Below are 18,681 nucleotides of genomic sequence, written 5' to 3'. Positions count from 1 at the left end.
CTAGCCCATCCTCGCTGACCCTTCACTAGGTCCAACACCGAAGCCTTCGAGGTCAATCCTGCCTGGTGAGAGACAGTCCTGGTGGCGGGAGGAGGCCTGGGTCAGGGAGGGGGGCGCTAGGACACGTGGGACAAGAGGAGGCCCCCGTGTGGAAGTGGGGGGCCTGGTCCTCGTCCCAGGTCTATGCTGAGGAGCTGTGCGACCACAGGCCAGTCCCTTACCCTCTGGGCTGCTTTCTCTCCATCTTCTTTTCTTTAGAACGAGGGAGAGACAGTGGTTGGCTGCTCCACCCATCAGCGCACTCGTCCAGGGATTCTTGTGTGTGCCCCGACCTGGCCCAAACCCTCCGCCTTGGCACCTGGGGACGACGCTCCAGTCAGTGGAGCCGCCCGGCGAGGGCTCCGTCTTAAGACTAACTGAACTGCAGGTGTGTGCGTATGTGTGTGTGTGCACCTGTGTGTGTGTGTGTGTGTGTGCGCGCGCGTGTGCACGTGTGTGGTGGGGGTGTCATTTGGTTTAGCCCTTTGGCCTTGAACACCTGGCCTACGGTGGGCCTGTCTCGCACGGTCTACTTCCTGCTTCAGGCCCCGGAGGCCCAGCCCTGGGGCGTGAACACACTTGGCTTCCAGAGGCATTTATCTCACAGAAGAGAGCGCGACCTCGGAGAACCGGGAAGGAAGGGGACAGTGCCTGCACACCTGCCTCCCGGGGATGAAAGGGGTCATTGGGCCGATGCCCTGCCACACCCGCATCCGCATCTGGGGCAGCCTTCTGCTCTGCGGGCGGGACGCAAGGGAACAATCTTTACGAGTTTGTTTTAGCCAAACTGACCGCTGTGATGGGTTGAGAAAGTGCTCGGAGAATGGCAGATTGTTTTAGACGTTAGAATGGAAGGAGACAGAAGGAAGCCCACTAGCGGTCGATGGAGGAGCCAGGAGGGAGCCCAGTGGGCCGGCTCCGGGACCAGACAGGAAGGCAGAACAGAGACAAACACTTCCCTCTTCTACCCGGTGGGCACAGGACAGGCAGTTAACCTTCCCAGCACAGAGGTGGCTGGGGGCCAGCACAACAGCGCGATTCCACGACCTCCTGTTCCGGGGCGGCGGCTGCGCCCAGGGGTCTGGCCAAGGTCACTGACTTGGCAAAGGTATTTATCTCAGATGCAAAAAGACCAGACAGGTGCACACCAGGTAGATACAGCTGTGTCCAGGAAGCGACAGGCCCAGGATGTGACCCCACCCCTACCCACTTAGAGTTAGAAATTTGAATGTTCAACTCATCCCATGTGGGTAAGGTGACCAATAGTCCTCCTTTAGGGAGGACAGTCCTTCTTTTGTAAAGTCTGTCCTTCCTCAAAAAGTATCCTCCTACATGTCCTCCTTTTTGTATTTTTTTTTTTTTTTCCTGAAGCTGGAAACGGGGAGAGACAGTCAGACAGACTCCCGCATGTGCCCGACCGGGATCCACCCGGCACGCCCACCAGGGGCGATGCTCTGCCCACCAGGGGGCGATGCTCTGCCCCTCCGGGGCGTCGCTCTGCCGAGACCAGAGCCACTCTAGCGCCTGGGGCAGAGGCCAAGGAGCCATCCCCAGCGCCCGGGCCATCTTTGCTCCAATGGAGCCTTGGCTGCGGGAGGGGAAGAGAGAGACAGAGAGGAAGGAGGGGTGCAGGGTGGAGAAGCAAATGGGCGCTTCTCCTATGTGCCCTGGCCGGGAATCGAACCCAGGTCCCCCGCACGCCAGGCCGACGCTCTACCGCTGAGCCAACCGGCCAGGGCCTGTCCTCCTTTTTGATATTGGAAGACTAATCTGTAAATGTCCGTACTCAATCGATGCAGTCGATCCACTGTGTGTGATGTGACATGTTTGTATCTAAATGAGTACTTTATTCTTACAATTATTATTAAAAATTAATAAGCATGCAAGCATAATGACAATATAAAATATTATAAATGTTTTATTATGCATTGATCATATTATAGTGTATTATTGTTGCAATGAATAAAATGTTTCTTTTATTTACGATATTGTTTTCTTCCAATTTATTTTTGTCCTCTTCATTGTAAAAAAAGTTGGTCACCTTCCATGCGGGTTATTTTTGGTCTGAGTTCGGAAGGCCGCTGTGCAAGCAGGCCGCCCGAGCTTGTCGGGGTTCGCGTGTGGCCCCTTTTTGGTCCATGGCGCTCAATTAATAGCCACTGCTTTTCCTGTGGTTGTTCCTGCTGTTTCCTGAGTGGGGCTCTCAGCTGTGAGCTCCTCGGACGGGAGCGGTTACCTCCTCCACGGGGCTGAACAGCAGCCGGTCCGGACCCACACGCTCGGCTCCTCCAGCTCCGCCCCGGCTCGTCCCGGGGACTGTGTCCTGGGCCCGCCCGGTGACGAGCAGCGCTGACACGCACCGCGCCCTGTGTGGGTGCCTGTGTCATTCGCGTGGGCCTGCCCCGCACACAGGTCTCCAGGCCCTTCCTGGGCACCCAGTGTGACAGGCACCTCTTAGACAGCTAAACCAACCAGGAGCTGAAAACCCACTCCCCCTTTCTATTTAAGTTTATATGATTACTTTTGGGGGATATGTAGTACATGCAAATGTTTTAAAATGTAAAAGTCACCCAAAAATGTGCTATTAAAAAATACCAAACCCTCCTGCCCCAGCACACAGTCCCTGAGTTCTCCCTGCTGGAGCCAACCGATCTAAATTCCCTTTTAAAGCAAATCTAATTTGCTTCCTCCTTGCAAAAATCATAAGCTTTCAAAGCAAAGACTAACTTCAGAACAAAACAAGGCCAGGGTTGGTAGCCCAGCTGGTCAGAGCATCATTCCGATGCACCAAGGTTGCAGGTTCAATCCCCCATCAGGGCACAAACGAGAGTCAACCGATGAATGCATAGCTAAGTGCAACAGCAAACTGAAGTTTCTCTCTCTCTCTCAGATCAAAAACAAACAAGCACCTACCACGTTGGACCAGACACCCCTCCAGCACCCAGACTTTCAGCGTGTCAGTACACGTCCTCCCTGACATACTCCCCACCTTCTGAACGCTGACAACAGATCACAAGGAGTGTAATGACACCGGCTTGTCCGTACCTTGTCAGTATCTCAGGGACATTCCCTCCCGGCTTCTTCCTTAAAGGACTGATGGCCGCGTGACCTCCAGACACCTCAGCCCGACCCATGATGGGCATCTGAGATCCCTAGGTGTCCCTATGAGCAGCACGGTGATGGGCCCTGGAACCTCATTGCCTACGTGTCTACTTTTTGGTAACAAATTCCTAGTAGAGGAGATGCTGGGTGGGTCACAGTTCTTTAAGACCCTGGATACCCGTCCAACTGCCCTCACGTTCAGCAGGACTGCTGTTCAATCCAAATCGGACTCAAGGCCAGTAAGTCTTGGTCCAAACCCGCCTCCACAGTAGCAGCTGTGTGTCCACCTCCACCTCCACATCTAGACTCAGGCCAGCGCCCTCCCGTGGGCCGGCAACCTTTATTTACCCAGCCAGGGAGACTCACCTGGGCCTGCCCCAGTCCCAGGCTGGGGTGAGTCAGCTGACCAGGGCCGGGCACCACCCTTCCAGGGCAGGGACAAGGGCCACCACGTTCCAGGGAGGGAAACAGTCTCTCCGCAGCGGCTGACGAGGACCTGCAGCAGCTCCTGGCCAGCAGGTAAGACCCCCCCCCCAGATGAGATAAGGGGGGTTTGTTCTCCCCCCTCCTGAGCCTCCGGGACTTCCCAGGCAGGCTCCTCCCACTGTGCGAACTGGGGTTTCCTCCTCGGACCCCAGCCCTAGGCCAGGCCTGAGGTCTTTATCCAGAAGACGGACCCGGCCAGTTCTGACTGGTGTGGGGGTGCTCAGGGGATGGGACCCACACTTTGCTCCTTGAAGTGGGTCCCTGGAAAATCAGGCAAGCAGCAGCCGATTCCCACGAGGGCCTGAGAGAGGGCCTCAGCTTCTGTGCTCCCTTACCTGCCTGTAGCCATGCCCACCAACAACCTCTCTAACCGGCTTCCCCACTCGGAGACTGAAAACGTCCCGAGTCAGGAGAACTGAGGGAGATGAGGGACATAAGGGGCCAGTGAGTGCCCTCCACACAACAGAGTCCCCAGAAAGGTGCTTCGGACAGGCTGATGGGCTGGGCACGCACTGCATCGGGCGGCTTACGGGCAGTGGCCCAAACCAAGGACAGCGCTCCCACCACCGTCACTTCTCTCCCGGGCTCCCTGTGTCCACCCCGCCCCTCTAGTCTGCTCTCTAATCAGCTAGAGGGGGGCTATTACAATGAGTTACACCATGTCACTCTGCTGTCCCAAATTCTCCGGGGTAAATGGCGAGTCCCTGCCATGCCCCACAAGCCCCCCAGAACCTGGCCCCTCTCCTGCTACCTCCCCCGTACCCCCAAACCACTAACTTCAGACTCAGGGGTCAGGTGGCCCCTGAATACAGTAGGCACCCCCTACCTCAAGACCACAGCAGAGGCTCTGTCCTCAGCCGGAATGCTCCTCCCTGCCTTTGAGACTTCTACTCATCACCCATCACCCCCACGCCCCAGCAGTGAGGATCTTCCCCGGCCTCCCGACACTCTACGCCCCCCCCTGCTTAGTCGTCCTCCCCACCACTTTGCACCCCTAACAGGGGCAGATGCACTTAGCATCTACTTCTCCCCAGTGGAGAGTTAACACTGCTCAAGCGCAGGCGTCTCTCTTGTTCACTGCGTTATTCCTGGTGCCTGGAACAGTGCTCAAATGTAGGGGCTCAGCAGCTGTGGTCAACGCACAGCTAACCATGACTGTGTCCCACGGATGGGCTAGGTACTACTGTGCTAGGTGCTTTCCATGATACAGCTTCTCTTTTTAAGACTCTTTTCATCTCCACATGACTCTGTGACACAAGTGTTGTTGCCCGTATTACAAAAGAAGAAAGGACGCTCACAAGGGACTTGTCCATGCCTGTTCTCACAAGACACAGGGAGCAATCTGAACGCAGCCCCGCCTGCCTCGAGTCTGTGCTCCCGCCCCCGCCCCCCAGGGCGGGACTGGGGAGCACCTGCGTCCTCTGCAGGGGTCCCCAGCTCTCCTCCAGCAGGCAGTACACCCCGCGAGGAGGAGGGGGAGCTGGCTGGTGGCCTAGCAACAGCCTCTTCCCTCCCGACTCCTCACCGTGCGTATCCCTGGGCTAATGCGGCCTCCCAGGAGCTATGCCTCCGCCATGCCAGCCCACGCTGCCCCCTGCACGCCGTCTTCTGAAGGGAAGGATGAGCTGGCCACAGAACGAGTGGGAGTCTCCTGGTGTCAGCTCTTTGGAACAAAGTGTTCCAGGGGAGCGTGGAGCGTTCTCACTCCAAGTCCCCAAAGACGGGGGCTGACGGCCCCTCTCCGCCCCACTGAGCTCAGAGGACCCGACTGCTGATCTGTTGTGGGCGTCATGACTGCTTGTATCAAAAAGTACTGCAGTTCAGGGACAGGAACTCTGGAAAGTGCGGCGGGAGAAGAAAACCCCTATGGGAGACGAGTTCTCTTCCGAGGGGCTAATTGCTGGAATCCACCAGCCCGGGCTGAGCAAACCCTTCCGCCATCCGAGTGGAGGAACCAGACTCTCGGTCTGCCTCATTAGACATGTTTTTCTCCCTTTCTTGACCCAGGGCTCTTTGTTCCTTTTTCTTTCTTAAAGGACTTTTTTGGGCTTTCTCTTCCCTCCGTGTCCACTTCTTTAAGAAATGGGAACTGGCTCTAGCTGGATAGCTTGATTAATTTCATCGCCCTGAAATGCAGAGGTTGCCAGTTCGATCCCCAGTCAGGGCACAAAGAGGTACAGATCGATGTTCCTGTCTCTCTCTCCCTTCCTCTCTCTCTCTAAAATTAATACATTAAAAATAATAATAGAGAAATGGTAACTGGACACCTGCTGGGCCCAGCACTTGGGATTCAGAAATAAGCAACATTCTTGACCAGAGAGGGAGCCAGGCAAACCAAGACAGAACCATAGAAATGCAACCCAAAACGCCCTGGTCACAGTGGGTGCTTAATCAACGTTAGCTGAACGATGAATAGCTGAATACAAGATTCTGTGGTCTACAGAACGGAGGCTGTGGGTGTGGGCATCTGGGGGAAAACTTAAGCCTTGAGAGAGTTTGCCAGATGAATAAGGGGAAGGGAAAAGGCGTGAATGGCACCCGCTGAAGTTCGAAGGCACGCACAAGCAGGGTTGAGTTTTAGGATGAGCAGGTCTGGAATGGAGGAAACGTAAGGCGAGTGCGGGGAGAAGGGAGCTGTACCAGGAGGCAGGTGGCGGAAACGTGAATACAAAGTTGGAAGTCTGAGATGTTGCCGCGGGGCAAGAGCTGGGTACCGATGGCTTCCAGAGCAGGTGCTGAGGATAACCCTCAGGATTCTGGCCTAGACCACCGGTTAGATCTGGCGGGGCTGTTGTAGACGGGCACCAAAGCTGGGGGAAATGAGTTCAGGGGCAGCGGGACCCTCAGGCCCGGGCCTCCCTATCCCTGGAGGAGCACACTCCGCGCCCACCCTCCTGAACCCTCCCTACTTTCACAGTCTTCTCACGGTCTCCTTCTTCCCTCCCTCCAAGAGGCCTTCCTCCTCGTCACCCTAGCCTTTTGTCCTGCACCTTTAGCCGCCAGTGCCTGAACCCCTTTTATCATGAGCAGTGGGTCCAATTCTGCTGACCTGCTCGGCCCAGCACGAGTCCCCCTACCCCACCCGGGGCAGCAGGGGCTCACATCACTCAGTCACCCGGGCTGAGACCTCAAGATGCACCTGTGCGGAGTGGGGTAGGGGCACTTGCAGCTCAGCTCTGGGATCAGAAGGCAGAGCCCGGCCGGAACCCGGGGAGAGTGGGCGGGGCGGTGACGTCACGAAGGGGCGGCCACCTTTCCTGTGCGAGCAACGCGCCGCCAGAGACGCAGGCGTGTCGCCTTTGCCCGCCTCCTCTGCCACGGCTGCCAACCTAGCACAGAATCTTGTCACCAGTGCGCGTCTCAACTGCACCTTCCTCCTTCGCGGGCCAGAAATGGCCCTCAGGGGTCAGAGGCCAAGGGGCACCAGCCCCATTAAAGCTCGCTTGGACCTGCGCAGGCTCCAGCCCGATAAAGACAGCCCGCGGGGCCTGGCCGAGCCTTCCTCTCCCTCAGTCTGCTGCTTTACCTGATCTCTCTTGGTGGACGCCAGCGCCTGCTAAGGGCGCCTTGAAGAAAGCGAGAGGAGGCCGAGTGGAGGATAGTAACCCCACCACGGGAACAACGCGTGCCGCTAGGGAGCAGCCATTTTTGCACCCCGCCGCCGCAGGGCATTCTGGGAGTCGTCCCGAGACGCGCGCCGGCCAGGGTGAGGGGAGACGCATGCGCCCTAGACGCCGCAGCGCCCCCTAGCGGCCTGGCGGGGCCTCTGGGCAGTCGGCGTAGCCCTTAGCAACCGGGAGAGGTCGCTTCCGGCCGGATTCTGAAGGATGCGTGGCTGGGAGGCTGAGGGGTTGGGAGATCGTCAGACAGATAGGGAAACTGATCCCTGGGTGGAAATAGACCTAAGGAGGGATCGTTGGGGCTTTGTCCGGTGCATGAAGTTTGCGCTTGGCCGCTCCCATTGAACAAAATGGGAGGGAATTGAGGCTGAGAAGATGGGGGGTGGGCTCGTCCACTCCCGGCCATTTCCTCTGGGTACAACAATCGACAGGCTGCCCTGTCTTGTTACAAAGGAGAAATGAAGGCCATGCAAGTAACTTACAATAAGAGAATACGCATTGCACTGTGTGGAAGCGCAGACGAGATCGCACTCGATCATGCTGTCCCCAATGATTTCAGTTTGGGTTTAATAAAGCGCACTATTCGACTGGATTTGCCCACCCTTTATATTTGACATCGTAAGTCGAAAGCTAAATGTATTTGTACACAGGCGTGGCGTCACTGTGACAGCTTATAAATGCAGACACTTTGGGGAGTGGTGTGTTCTGGTGACTAACCTGCGATGAGAAGGGGCGACCGTGATTTTCCAGAAACGGTGAACAAAACGAAATATGACTTCCTTCCATTGACCTGCTGTGCATTTCTGGATAATATATTCCATATTGAAACCAGGGGGAAGTGAACTGCATGTGTGTAGAAAACATCATAAACAGGCGTTCTTTCTACCTGAAGGTTTGTAGGATATGGAAAAGCTTGCAGGACAGAAAACAATTTGTTGTGAATTAAATCTATGCATTGCAATAGGCCCAGATCTCTGCTTCCTGCTTCCTAAAGGCTGGTTGTGTCCCCTCAGTCTTGTGACACACAAAATTGCCCACACAAGTTTCCACTCTGGTCTTTGGAAAACCACTGGTTTGATCGGTCAAATAATTCTCCCCCCCTTTTTTTGGCCAGCATTCACGTGCTGGACGCTTTTGGTGGGGAGCATAGTGTGGTGTGCAGGACAACGTCCCTGCCCTTCTGAGGTTGGCGTCCAGTACGCGAACATTCTCAGGTAGTAATCATCTAATGTGATAAACATCTTGACAATAGAGGCAGGACAAGTCAGGGTGAGGGGACAAAAGAAGACCCAGCTCCCTAGCAGAGGGTCCCAGGACCTGAAAAAACAAAGCAGTAAGTGGCATTTGAGCTGAGCCTTGAGAGAGCACCGGGCAGAGAAGGACGGTATGCCTAGCAGAGGGACCGGCGTGATGGAAACAGGTCCGCGAGCCCCGGGGAACACAGTACACACTCCAGTGAATGAATCTGAATGACCAGATAGACGCTGGAATGGGACACAGGGTATATTTGCTGGTGGGGGGTCGTTCCCACGGTATCATGAACCACTAAAAGGCAGGGGACACTTGCTTCTTGACTCCGCCCAGAGCCCAACACGGAGCTGGGACCCAGAGCTGATGGCGGTATTGCAAGGGTCACAGAAACGGAGAGAGGGTGGTGTGGTCCCGGCTTGGGAGTGACTTCCAGGAAGTGGATTTCTGGTTCTGCTCTCTCCCAGAGGACAGCTGCTAAAAATAAAGCCGCCCTGCGTCGGAGGAAGCAGGGCAGAGGTGGCCTCTCGTTTCCACATGTGCCGTTCGTGTGTGAACCTGGTGGCGGGCAGGGCTTTGGCACCTGCTGAGGACTGTCCGAAGATCAGAAATCTCCCAGTGTGTGCCCCGGGCAGAGGGGTCCCCCGGGCTGGTCTGAAGGAGGTCAGAGTCAGTCTCTCTCTCCCCCAGGACAATCTCTGGCCTCGTGCAGCGATCATTCCTGCCCCCAAAGCCGGGGCTAGCGCAAGAATCGGGGACTGCCTGCCCCCCAGGAGCCAAGCAGATGGGCCCCAGGAAAACAGGAAAGCCGGGAGCAGGCTGTGGCTTGGCCCCGGCTGAGCGTTGCTGGCCAAATATATTTATGCTTCTCAATACAATTAGAAGGGAAGAATTTTATATTTCCGTATTTTGAAATGTCGGCGCTAATTCAAATAAAAAAAACAACTAACTAGACTGTTGAGAGGGGAACAGAACACGCTTGGGAGCCCTGAGCCTGGTTTCCAGCCTAGGAAGGCGCGTGTTCTTGGGACATAAGAGCTTGGCTTTACAGGAGAGAAGCGGGAGCCCAGGCCCAATGTGTTGCTTATGGCAACATCACGGAGCGAGTGTCCCCGCTCGGGGCCGGCGGTTCCGCACGCAGCAAAGGGAAGGCCCCGTTCTCGGACCCTTTCGGAACTCCCAATCCAACCAGGTGGATGGACAAGAGGCAACTGCAGGGATGGCGGAGGATCAGCAAGAGGAAGGACGTGCAGTGGGGTGGGGGTGGGGAGAGAGCACAAATCAAGGCAGGCTTCCTGAAAGAGGAGTGCTCTGGGTCTGGGACTTGCAAATGAGGAGGAGTTAGCCAGGCAGGGAGCAGAAGGGGCGGCAGGGCATTCCGGAGAGAGGGAGTAACACGCAAAGTTCCGGAGACTGGGACACTGGACTTACCCAAGGATCTAACAGGAGCCGCGCCCGCTCATCTCATCTAGGAAGGAAACAAAGTGTCCCTTGCAAGTCCTTTGAGTTTCTCTGGGTCCCGTGCTCACAGGCCCTACTGAGTCTCCTCCGGGGGATTAGAGGGTACTTCGTAAACGTGCATAGTGCTCCCCCAAACCCTCATCACCCCTCCCTTAGGAGCAAGGTTGTGTTGAGCTTTTAAACCGTGCTACAGTTTGTGTGCCTGTTTTTAAGAATGTCTATTGGTCATGCTTCACGGTGGCCAAGATCGGCCCTGGAAACGGCTGTTATACAGGAGTGACTCGAACACCCAGAGGAGAAAAGGGCTGTGGGGAGTGGGGACAGGACTCTACAGGGCTTACCGCCTTTCTGTCCAAATACGCAGTCCCCGCCCGCTTGACACCAGACCAAATTCCGTGTAGCTGTGGAACAAGGCTTTGCAAACCCCTCACAGGGGCCGCATGGAGCAGATACTCACGACGCACCTGCTGGGTTGGATTGAGGTCTCATGGCATGTCTGACTTTTGAAACAGGGCAGAGAAAACAGGGCCCTAGTCCTGCGTTTCCTGGCCTGCATGTCCCGGGCGGTCTCTTGGGCCCGGGTTCTAAAGCCCAGACTCAATGGAAGGTGGTGGGATGGACTTGCGCAAGGTTAGAGACCACAAGCTTGGGGACCACACAGAATTGGGTGCAGACCCCAACCCCCCATTCCCACAATGGGGGGGGAGATCATGCCTTCCCGTTACCTTTCTCGTCCTGAGAGTGCTGAGCGCACACGTGGACGGGAGGTGGTGTCCGTGCCTCTTCTCCCCCCTCCTCACCCTCTGTGCCCTGCAGGGTGTCCCAAGGAACAGCCATGTCTGCCCTGTATCCATCTCTGGAGGACTTGAAGGTGGACCACGCCATTCAGGTGAGCCCCAGGCCCTCGTTAGCCTGGACCTCCGATAGAGCCTCCAGGGTCACCCCGGGGTGACCAAGGGAGGCTTGTCTTGGAAAATGGCGGGTGGTGAGGGCCCCGGGCGTGCGGGCAGGGCAGGTGGCCAGAGGCCAAGGCAGTGGGGTTACGGCAGGAACGGAAAAGGCCAGCTGTGGACAGGCCTCTCTGGGGCCCGCTGTGTCCACCCCACGCTGCAGGGTGGGCGCTGGGCCTGCTCGGCCCCCGTGAGCCCCTCGCCTCTTCCACCCCATCGACGGTCCCAGTGGGTTTTGAGAATCTGGGACTTCCCAACAGAGAGCTCGTCTGGGAGCTGGGCCTCTGAGTGGGGGCTGCCTCGGGGAGGAAGTGGGTCATGACAGTGTGTGGCTCGCAGAGAACGACCATGAACCTTCCCTGGACACGTGACGTCTTCAGAGCCCACATTGACCCGTGACCTTGAAGGTTCATGACACCCCCCCCCCCAGGCCCACTAGCATATGTAACGCCCTGTCTCCCAGGTCCCAAGGGTTCCGGGGTGGGGGTCCCAGACATAGCTGACCAGCACCCCCTCCACCTTTCCCCAGGCCCAGACCAGAGCCACGCCCAAGATGCCCACCCTGCCCGCACCGTCGCCGGTGCCAGCTGTCCCCCAGCCTTCAGGTGGGTGAGCGGGGCGGGGTGCCCCTGACCGAGAGTGACCTCTTCTAGCCATTTCTGAGAGCCGGTCTCGAGCCTGCTGACGCTTCCAGGGGGACGTGGAGAGCACTGCCGCTCAGGCGAGGGCAACTCCCTTCCCCGACTTGGGGCCATCCCCGTCTGTGTGCTGCCTGAGGGGCCCAGGGTGTTCCTGGTGGCCATTGGCAGTTTTTTTTTTTTGTTTGTTTTTTTTTTTATTTTTTACAGAGACAGTGAGTCAGAGAGAGGGATAGACAGGGACAGACAGACAGACAGGAACGGAGAGGGATGAGAAGCATCAATCATTAGTTTTTCATTGCACGTTGCAACACCTTAGTTGTTCATTGATTGCTTTCTCATATGTGCCTTGACCGCAGGCCTTCAGCAGACCGAGTAACCCCTTGCTGGAGTCAGTGACCTTGGGCTCAAGCTGGTGGGATTTTGCTCAAACCAGATGAGCCCGCGCTCAAACTGGAGCCGTCGGGGTCTCGAACCTGGGTCCTCTGTATCCTAGTCCGACACTCTATCCACTGCGCCACCGCCTGGTCAGGCCCATTGGCAGGCTTGATTCAGGTTTTGTGGCAGCAAACTTGAACTCAGGCCCAACTCTGTCCCTCCTCACCGGGCACACTGCCCCCCGAGCTGCCTTCGGGCCAGGTACCCACCTCCCACCGGCTGTGCGCTTCTTAACAGCGGGCCCCCCGGTCTCTGCGCCAGCCTGAACTTGGGTTGGATGTCTGGCCAGTGCCAAGGAAAGTCCACTGAGCTCATCACCAAAGTGGTCCACGAGGGACTACGGTGTCCCAGGCTGCTCCTGGGGGAGGGCAAACCCCTGGCCCTCAGAGCATCGGAGGAGAGGACCACACCACCGGCGAGTGTCCCTGCTCCCACTCCCACAGCGCCCGCATTCCCCGGACACAGCGTCCTCGCCGATAAGCCGCACTCCCAGGCCCTGTTTCTTAGACGTGAGGGGGCCCGTGGGGGCCAGGCAGGTGAGGCCAAGCTCTGCCCTTGAGTAACACCTTTCTTCTTCCTCCTCCCCTTCCCATCAGTTTTGTACCCAAACCTGGAAGAACTGGAAAATTATATGGGCCTTTCCCTCTCCAGCCAAGAAGTCCAGCAGAACCTGCTCCAGCTCCCAGACGGTGCCGGTGTAAGTTACCGCCTCTTGTCTGACGCGGCAGAAGGTCCAGCCTCTCCCCAGGCCTTGGTCTTGGCGTTTAAGCCTTCCTGTGGCCGTTTCCTGGTGGCGCCCTCCGTGCTGAGCTGTACGGAATTCTGTTTGCTTTTTTTTTACAGGGACAGAGAGAGTCAGAGAGAGGAATAGGTAGGGACAGACAGACAGGAACAGAGAGAGAGATGAGAAGCATCAATCATCAGTTTTTTGTTGCAACACCTTAGCTGTTCATTGATTGCTTTCTCATATGTGCCTTGACCGCGGGCCTTCAGCAGACCGAGTAACCCCTTGCTCAAGCCAGCGACCTTGGGTCCAAGCTGGTGAGCTTTTTTTTTTGCTCAAGCCAGATGAGCCCGTGCTCAAGCTGGCAACCTTGGGGTCTCAAACCTGGGTCCTCGGCATCCTAGTCCGACTCTCTATCCACTGCGCCATCGCCTGGTCAGGCACGGACTGTTTGCTTTTTCAAGTCGAGTGCCGAGAGCTCTCTGTTCTAGAGTCCTTCCTGCGGTGCACGGTTTGTGAATATTTTCTCCCAGCGGACAGCCTCTCTTTCCGTCCAATCCAAACGGTCTCTTGCAGAGCAAAACGTTTATTCATTTTGATGCGGTTCAATTTGTGGATATTTTTTCTTTTCTTTTCTGGGCCATGCTTTGCTCTCCTAAGAGGGGTTCACTAAGCCCTAGGTCCTGAAGATATTTTTTCCCCCTTCATTTTCTTCTAAAACCATGATCGTTTTTTATGTTCTACATTCAAAGGGATGATGTCATTTGAGTTCACTTTTGTGTGAGGTGTTAAGCCGAGGTTCATATTTTTGCCTGTGGGTGTCCGAGTGGCTCCTGCACCATCTGCAGGAAAGACTCTTCTCTCTCCCCTAAAATTCTCTGGCATCTCTGTGAAAACGCGATTGGCCCCCACATTGGAGGCGCTTTCTGGATTCTCTGTTCTGTTCCATTGTGGGCCCGTCCCTCCGCCCGTCCCACACCCGTCTGGATCACTGTAGCTGTAGAACAGGTCTTGAAACTTGGTTGAGTTGTGTCTTCCCTCTTTCTTCCTCTTTTTGGGATAGTTTTAGCTATTCTGGTTCCTTTGCCTTTTCATATAAAGTTCAGATTCACCTTGCCTAAATCTAGAAAACATCATCCAGGGATTTTGACACAAATGACATTAAACCTGTATTATCAATTTGGGGACACTTGTCAGCTTGACTATGTTCTTCCAATCCATGACTAACAGAACAGCGCTCCATTTACTTAGATCTTCTTTGATATCTTTGACCCGTGTTTTGTGATTCTCGGCATACAGTTCCTAAGTGTGTTTCTGTTAGATTTACAATTGATAAGCATTTGTTTTTGAGTGATCCTCGTGGGACTGTATTTTTAATTTAGGTTTCTACGTGTTGGTTGTTAGCATATTGAAGTACACGGGATCTCTGTATGCTGCTGATCCTGTTTCCTGTGACCTTGCTGAACTTGCTTATTAGTTCTCAGAGTTTGTTCGTAGATTCCTTAGAATTTTCTAGGAGGCCATAATGTCATCTCAGGTAGGGACGCTTTTATTTCTTCTTTTCCCAACCCGTATGCCTTTTTATTTCTTTTTCTTGCCTTATTGCTCTGGCTAGTGCTTCCAGTACTCTATTTAATAGCAGTGGCATGCTTGGATGTCTTGACTTGTTCTGGATTCATTCATTTGCACACTTCCAGCTTAATTTTTTTTTTCCCAGACAAAAATCAAATCGAGCTCCTCTTTCTCCATTGCTCATGATTGCTGTGAAATATTTCTTTTATATTTACGTGACTTCTAAAGGAGTCTTTTCCTGTTATTAATTATTAGCCTTGGAGAACGAGGGCTTCTTTTCCGACTCTAACCTTCCTCTTCCCCCAATTTCCTGGCTGTTTTTCAGGGCGTGGACTTTGGCGCCCTCTAGTGGCCCCATGGAGTCATGTCCCTTTCTCGGCTCCAGGCAGAGAAGTGTGTGTGATCCGCGGGTGGGATAGGAGATGCCCCAGGGACGATTCTATGCTCCTTTCTGCGTCCTTCTGAGGCCGCGGGGGCCCGCTGACCCTCTCCTCCTGTGTCTGCAGACGGTGGCCTCGGGCCCCTTGCCGGGCCAGGTGGTGGCGCCGGTGTCCGGGAACAGCCTGGGTGCACGGCGTGCGGAGATCAAGCCCGGGGTGCGTGAGATCCATCTGTGCAAGGACGAACGTGGCAAGACGGGGCTGCGGCTGCGGTCCATCGACAAGGTGGGGCTGGGGGCAGGGGCTGGCAGAGGGGGGCGCACGTGCTGGGCAGCGCCCCCTAAGCAGCTCCTGGCACCTTGGCGCCCTAGGGGCTTTGGCTGAACACACACACAGCCCAGCAGCCAGCCGGAGGGCAGCGCTGGGTGGGGGTGGGGGTCGTCCACAGTGAGGAAGGCGCGGATCATGCTGGGAGCAGGGCTCACCTGGGTCCCCAAGCCCAGGGGCCTCCCCTCAACCCCCTCTCCCAAGACCCAAGGGCTGGCGCTGGATTGCAGGGGGCACCTCCCACCTGCCTCTCGTGGGCTCCTGCCGCTCAGAGCCTCCCTCCCCCTTGTCTCCCAGTGCACAGGGACCTCTGTGGGGCCTTTGTCAGAGGCTGTGCAGCCCAGTGGTGGAGGGTACAGCCTCTAGCCAGGGTTGAAGTTCTGCCTGGGCTGCTCCCTAGCTGCGTGGCCTGGGGAGTTTCCTCCCTGGGAAAACGGGGTGACCAGTGTGCCTGCCCGCAGAGCTGGAGTGTCTGTATCACGGAGGCCCCCCGGAGGGTCAGGAAGGAGGGCCCCGGGCTCCGGGTGAGGGGAGCTGACCGGGGCCCTGCCTCTCCTAGGGGCTCTTTGTGCAGCTGGTCCAGGCCAACACCCCCGCGTCCCTGGTGGGGCTGCGGTTCGGGGACCAGATCCTGCAGATCGACGGGCGCGACTGCGCCGGGTGGAGCACCGACAAGGCCCACCGGGCGGTGAAGAGGGCGTCGGCCGAGAAGATCGTCATGGTCGTCCGGGACAGGTGAGTCGCCGGCCCGTCGCACGCACGGGCCTCTCTCTCTCTGTTCGCCTCGGGCTGCGTCCCAGGGTCTTGTTCACTGTCCCTTCCCGGCAGGCCGTTCCAGAGGACTGTCACCATGCACAAGGACAGCAGCGGCCACGTTGGCTTCGTCATCAAGAAGGGGAAGGTGGTCTCCGTAGTCAAGGGGAGCTCCGCGGCCCGCAACGGGCTCCTCACCAACCACTACGTGTGCGAAGTGAACGGGCAGAACGTCATCGGGCTGAAGGTAGGGCCCCGCCCCGGAAGTTCGGGGGCGGGGAGACCGCCGGAAGGGTGGGGGCGGTCCACGTGTGTGGGCGGGCTGCGGTCCCCCTCCGAGCCTCCGGTTCTTCATCCTAAGGTGGCTGCGAGGATTCAATAAGATGGTTAAGTACATGGAACTTTGGGCACAGAGTAAGTGCTCAGTCAGTATCAGCTATGGACGCTAACCCATAGGCCAGAGGTGTGACAGAGAGAGGGGGTGTGGTGGCCGGTGAGAGGACACCGGAGCCCGGGCGGCTCCTGGCTGTGTGTGCGAACACCTCCCTACTTTGTGCGGTACATGCTAGTGAATTCACCCTTTCGGAGTGTGACAGCTCCTTGATCTCAGCTGCCGGGGGACGGTCATTCGACAGGGGCTGCCGGTCCTCTCCTCTCTGATGGCACAAGGCTCGGTGACGGACTCCCCGGTTACCCTGCCAAACCACAGTGTGCTGAGGCCCCGAGCACCCGGCCTGTCCCCTTCCCGAGTGGCTCGGGACAGCTACTCCTTGTATCTGTTCAAAGTTGATCTACTTCCGCTCTGCGGCAGCCACTGGTCCTGTCGGGCACGCCTTCTCCCATTTACCCTGGAACAACTAAGGAATCACAGCCGAGTTTGAGATGCGAGTCAGGACAAGGTCCCTGGTCTTGGCGCGAGGGCCGGAGGCTCTACGGTGGCCGTGGGTTCAGCTCTCGACCCGCTAGGCACACTCTGCCTGGGGACCTCCGTTTCTCGTGCTCAGCAGGGCCCCGACGACTGCCGCAGACCTTTCTCTTTTTACTGGTGAACAAGATGCTAAGAAGCTCCCATGAGGGCTTAGCTCAGGCTGGCCGGCCAGCCGGGGCCCAGCGGGTGCCCCTCATGTACCCCGCCACGTGGTTTGTGTCTCCCCGCTTTGGGGCCAGACCCTGAGTGTGACTGGGGTGACTGGGGCTGGGGAGCTGGGGTAGAAGATGTGGCTTGGAGAGATTCCCGGGGCCCCTGCGGGGGGCAGGGGAGGAGAGCAGTAACGTTTGTAAAGCTCTGTTATGTGTCAGGCCCACGTGCCTGGTCCTCGAGGTGACGGTGGGGAGTGGCAGGCGTCATTTACCCAGGGCATCCTGGGCGGGGGGCGCATTTGCACTCAAGCAAGGCCTCATCCGGGTGTCTGCAGGGGACTCTCCCCTGCAGTCAGGGGTCCACGGCGTCCTCCAGCAGGGGCCACGCTGACTGCCCCCCAGAGTGGCCTGCAGAGCTGGCTCTGGCCCCCGGGGTGACTACTCACTCGCCTCCCCTCTAGAACAAAGAGGTCACGGAGATCCTGGCCATGGCCGGGAATGTTGTCACCCTGACGGTCATCCCAACCATCATCTACGAGCACATGGTCAAAAAGTAAGGCTGGTCCCCTCCTTTCTCCCCCCAACCCCCCCTTCTCCGCTGCCCCGGCTGGTCCTCTCCTTCCCCCCCCCAACCCCCCCTTCTCCGCTGCCCCGGCTGGTCCCCTCCTTTCCCCCCCTAACCCCCCCTCCTCCGCTGCCCCAGCTGGTCCCCTCCTTTCTCCCCCTAACCCCCCCTCCTCCGCTGCACCGGCTGGTCCCCTCCTTTGTCCTCCCAACCCCCCTTCTCCACTGCCCCGGCTTCCCTCAAGGTCCCCACAGTGCGCAGTCCGGCTTCAGGTCCCCCCCCCCCTTCAGGGTGTCTGGTGGCGTCTGGTGACATCAAAGTCTTCCACATAAAAGCGAAGGCTCCCATGGGAGGCACGGGCTGCGAGGGAGGAGGGTGGGCACTGCCAGCTTTGGCCACTGTCATTGCTGTCCCTAGGTTGTCCCCGACTCTGCTCCACCACACCATGGACCACTCCATCCCAGACGTCTGAGGTCACAGGAGGGCATCTCAGCCCTCCCTCCCTCCTGTGGGGAAAGGACAGTCCTCCAGGATGACAAGTTTCAGAGGCCTGCCTCCCGGGAGCAGGGAATGTCTTGACTGAGGGCCTGTGTCCCAGGTGGGGTGACATCCGATCACATCGTCTGCTACTTAGAGCTCAGGCCTCCTTGGAGCCTCAGACTCTGGCCTGGACTGAGGCAGGGGCCGGGCCCACGAGCAGCCCAGCTCGGTGCCGATTTAAACGCTGAGGACGCAGGCAGGCCGGCAAGGACACTTCTTGAAGTCGCGGCCGGGTCCCTCTCCAGATGTTGACTCTAGCAGAGGAAACAGTCGCACATACTGAGAGAACAAGACTCCTTCCTTCGTGAGAAGTGTGTCTTTCTCCGTCACTCGATCTTTTGTCACAGAACTGTACATAGTTGTAATACCGCGCTGTCTTTTGAATAAAGCTTTGGTTTTAAATTAAAAAAAATTCCGTCCTCAAAAGTAACTGAAAGTTGCCCGGGTCCAGCCCCCCGACGTGTCCCGGGCTGGTTTCCTCTCAAGTGGTCATCAGACCAAGGCCTCTTTGACACGTTGCCGCGGAGAGCAGTGCTTTAGCTCTGCCAGAGTCTCACGCGGCCTGCCAGTCGGTGGAGGGACGGCGCGAGGGAGGGGCCCGCGTGGGACTCGGGAACAGGGGCGCTGGCTTCTGAGAGCCCCTGCTCACTGGCCGCGGACAGCCTCCGCGCTGCGGAATGGGTGAGAACTCCCTCCTTGGGCCGGCGGGAGGAACGCAGTGTACTCACAGGGTCTGACACCCTGGGCCACCAGGGGAG

General features: G+C 57.2%; 1 protein-coding gene across 1 annotated transcript; it reads left to right on the top strand.

Moving 5' to 3' along the window:
- The first annotated feature begins 3,559 nt into the window (after positions 1 to 3,559).
- Positions 3,560 to 18,315, top strand: SDCBP2 (syndecan binding protein 2). Its single transcript, XM_066384195.1, has 9 exons — positions 3,560 to 3,660; positions 10,773 to 10,845; positions 11,436 to 11,511; positions 12,579 to 12,679; positions 14,785 to 14,943; positions 15,545 to 15,720; positions 15,814 to 15,985; positions 17,280 to 17,371; positions 17,801 to 18,315. The coding sequence occupies exons 2-9, from the start codon at positions 10,792 to 10,794 to the stop codon at positions 17,853 to 17,855; spliced, it is 885 nt and encodes a 294-aa protein (XP_066240292.1). The 5' UTR covers positions 3,560 to 3,660; positions 10,773 to 10,791; the 3' UTR covers positions 17,856 to 18,315.
- The last annotated feature ends 366 nt before the right edge of the window (positions 18,316 to 18,681 follow it).

This window comes from Saccopteryx leptura, chromosome 5 (assembly GCF_036850995.1).
Source record: "Saccopteryx leptura isolate mSacLep1 chromosome 5, mSacLep1_pri_phased_curated, whole genome shotgun sequence".
NCBI classification, from domain to species: Eukaryota; Metazoa; Chordata; class Mammalia; order Chiroptera; family Emballonuridae; genus Saccopteryx; species Saccopteryx leptura.
The sequence above is the reverse complement of the archived record's forward strand: the minus strand, read 5'-3'. Positions and strand labels throughout refer to the sequence as shown.

What these genes read in the sequence shown, in the direction of transcription:
- SDCBP2 (XM_066384195.1), top strand. Translation starts at nt 10,792, where the DNA reads ATGTCTGCCCTGTATCCATCTCTGGAGGACTTGAAGGTGGACCACGCC. An exon ending in AGCTGTCCCCCAGCCTTCAG is followed by an intron (nt 11,512 to 12,578) that starts GTGGGTGAGCGG and finishes CCTTCCCATCAG; the next exon opens with TTTTGTACCCAAACCTGGAA. An exon ending in AGCTCCCAGACGGTGCCGGT is followed by an intron (nt 12,680 to 14,784) that starts GTAAGTTACCGC and finishes CTGTGTCTGCAG; the next exon opens with ACGGTGGCCTCGGGCCCCTT.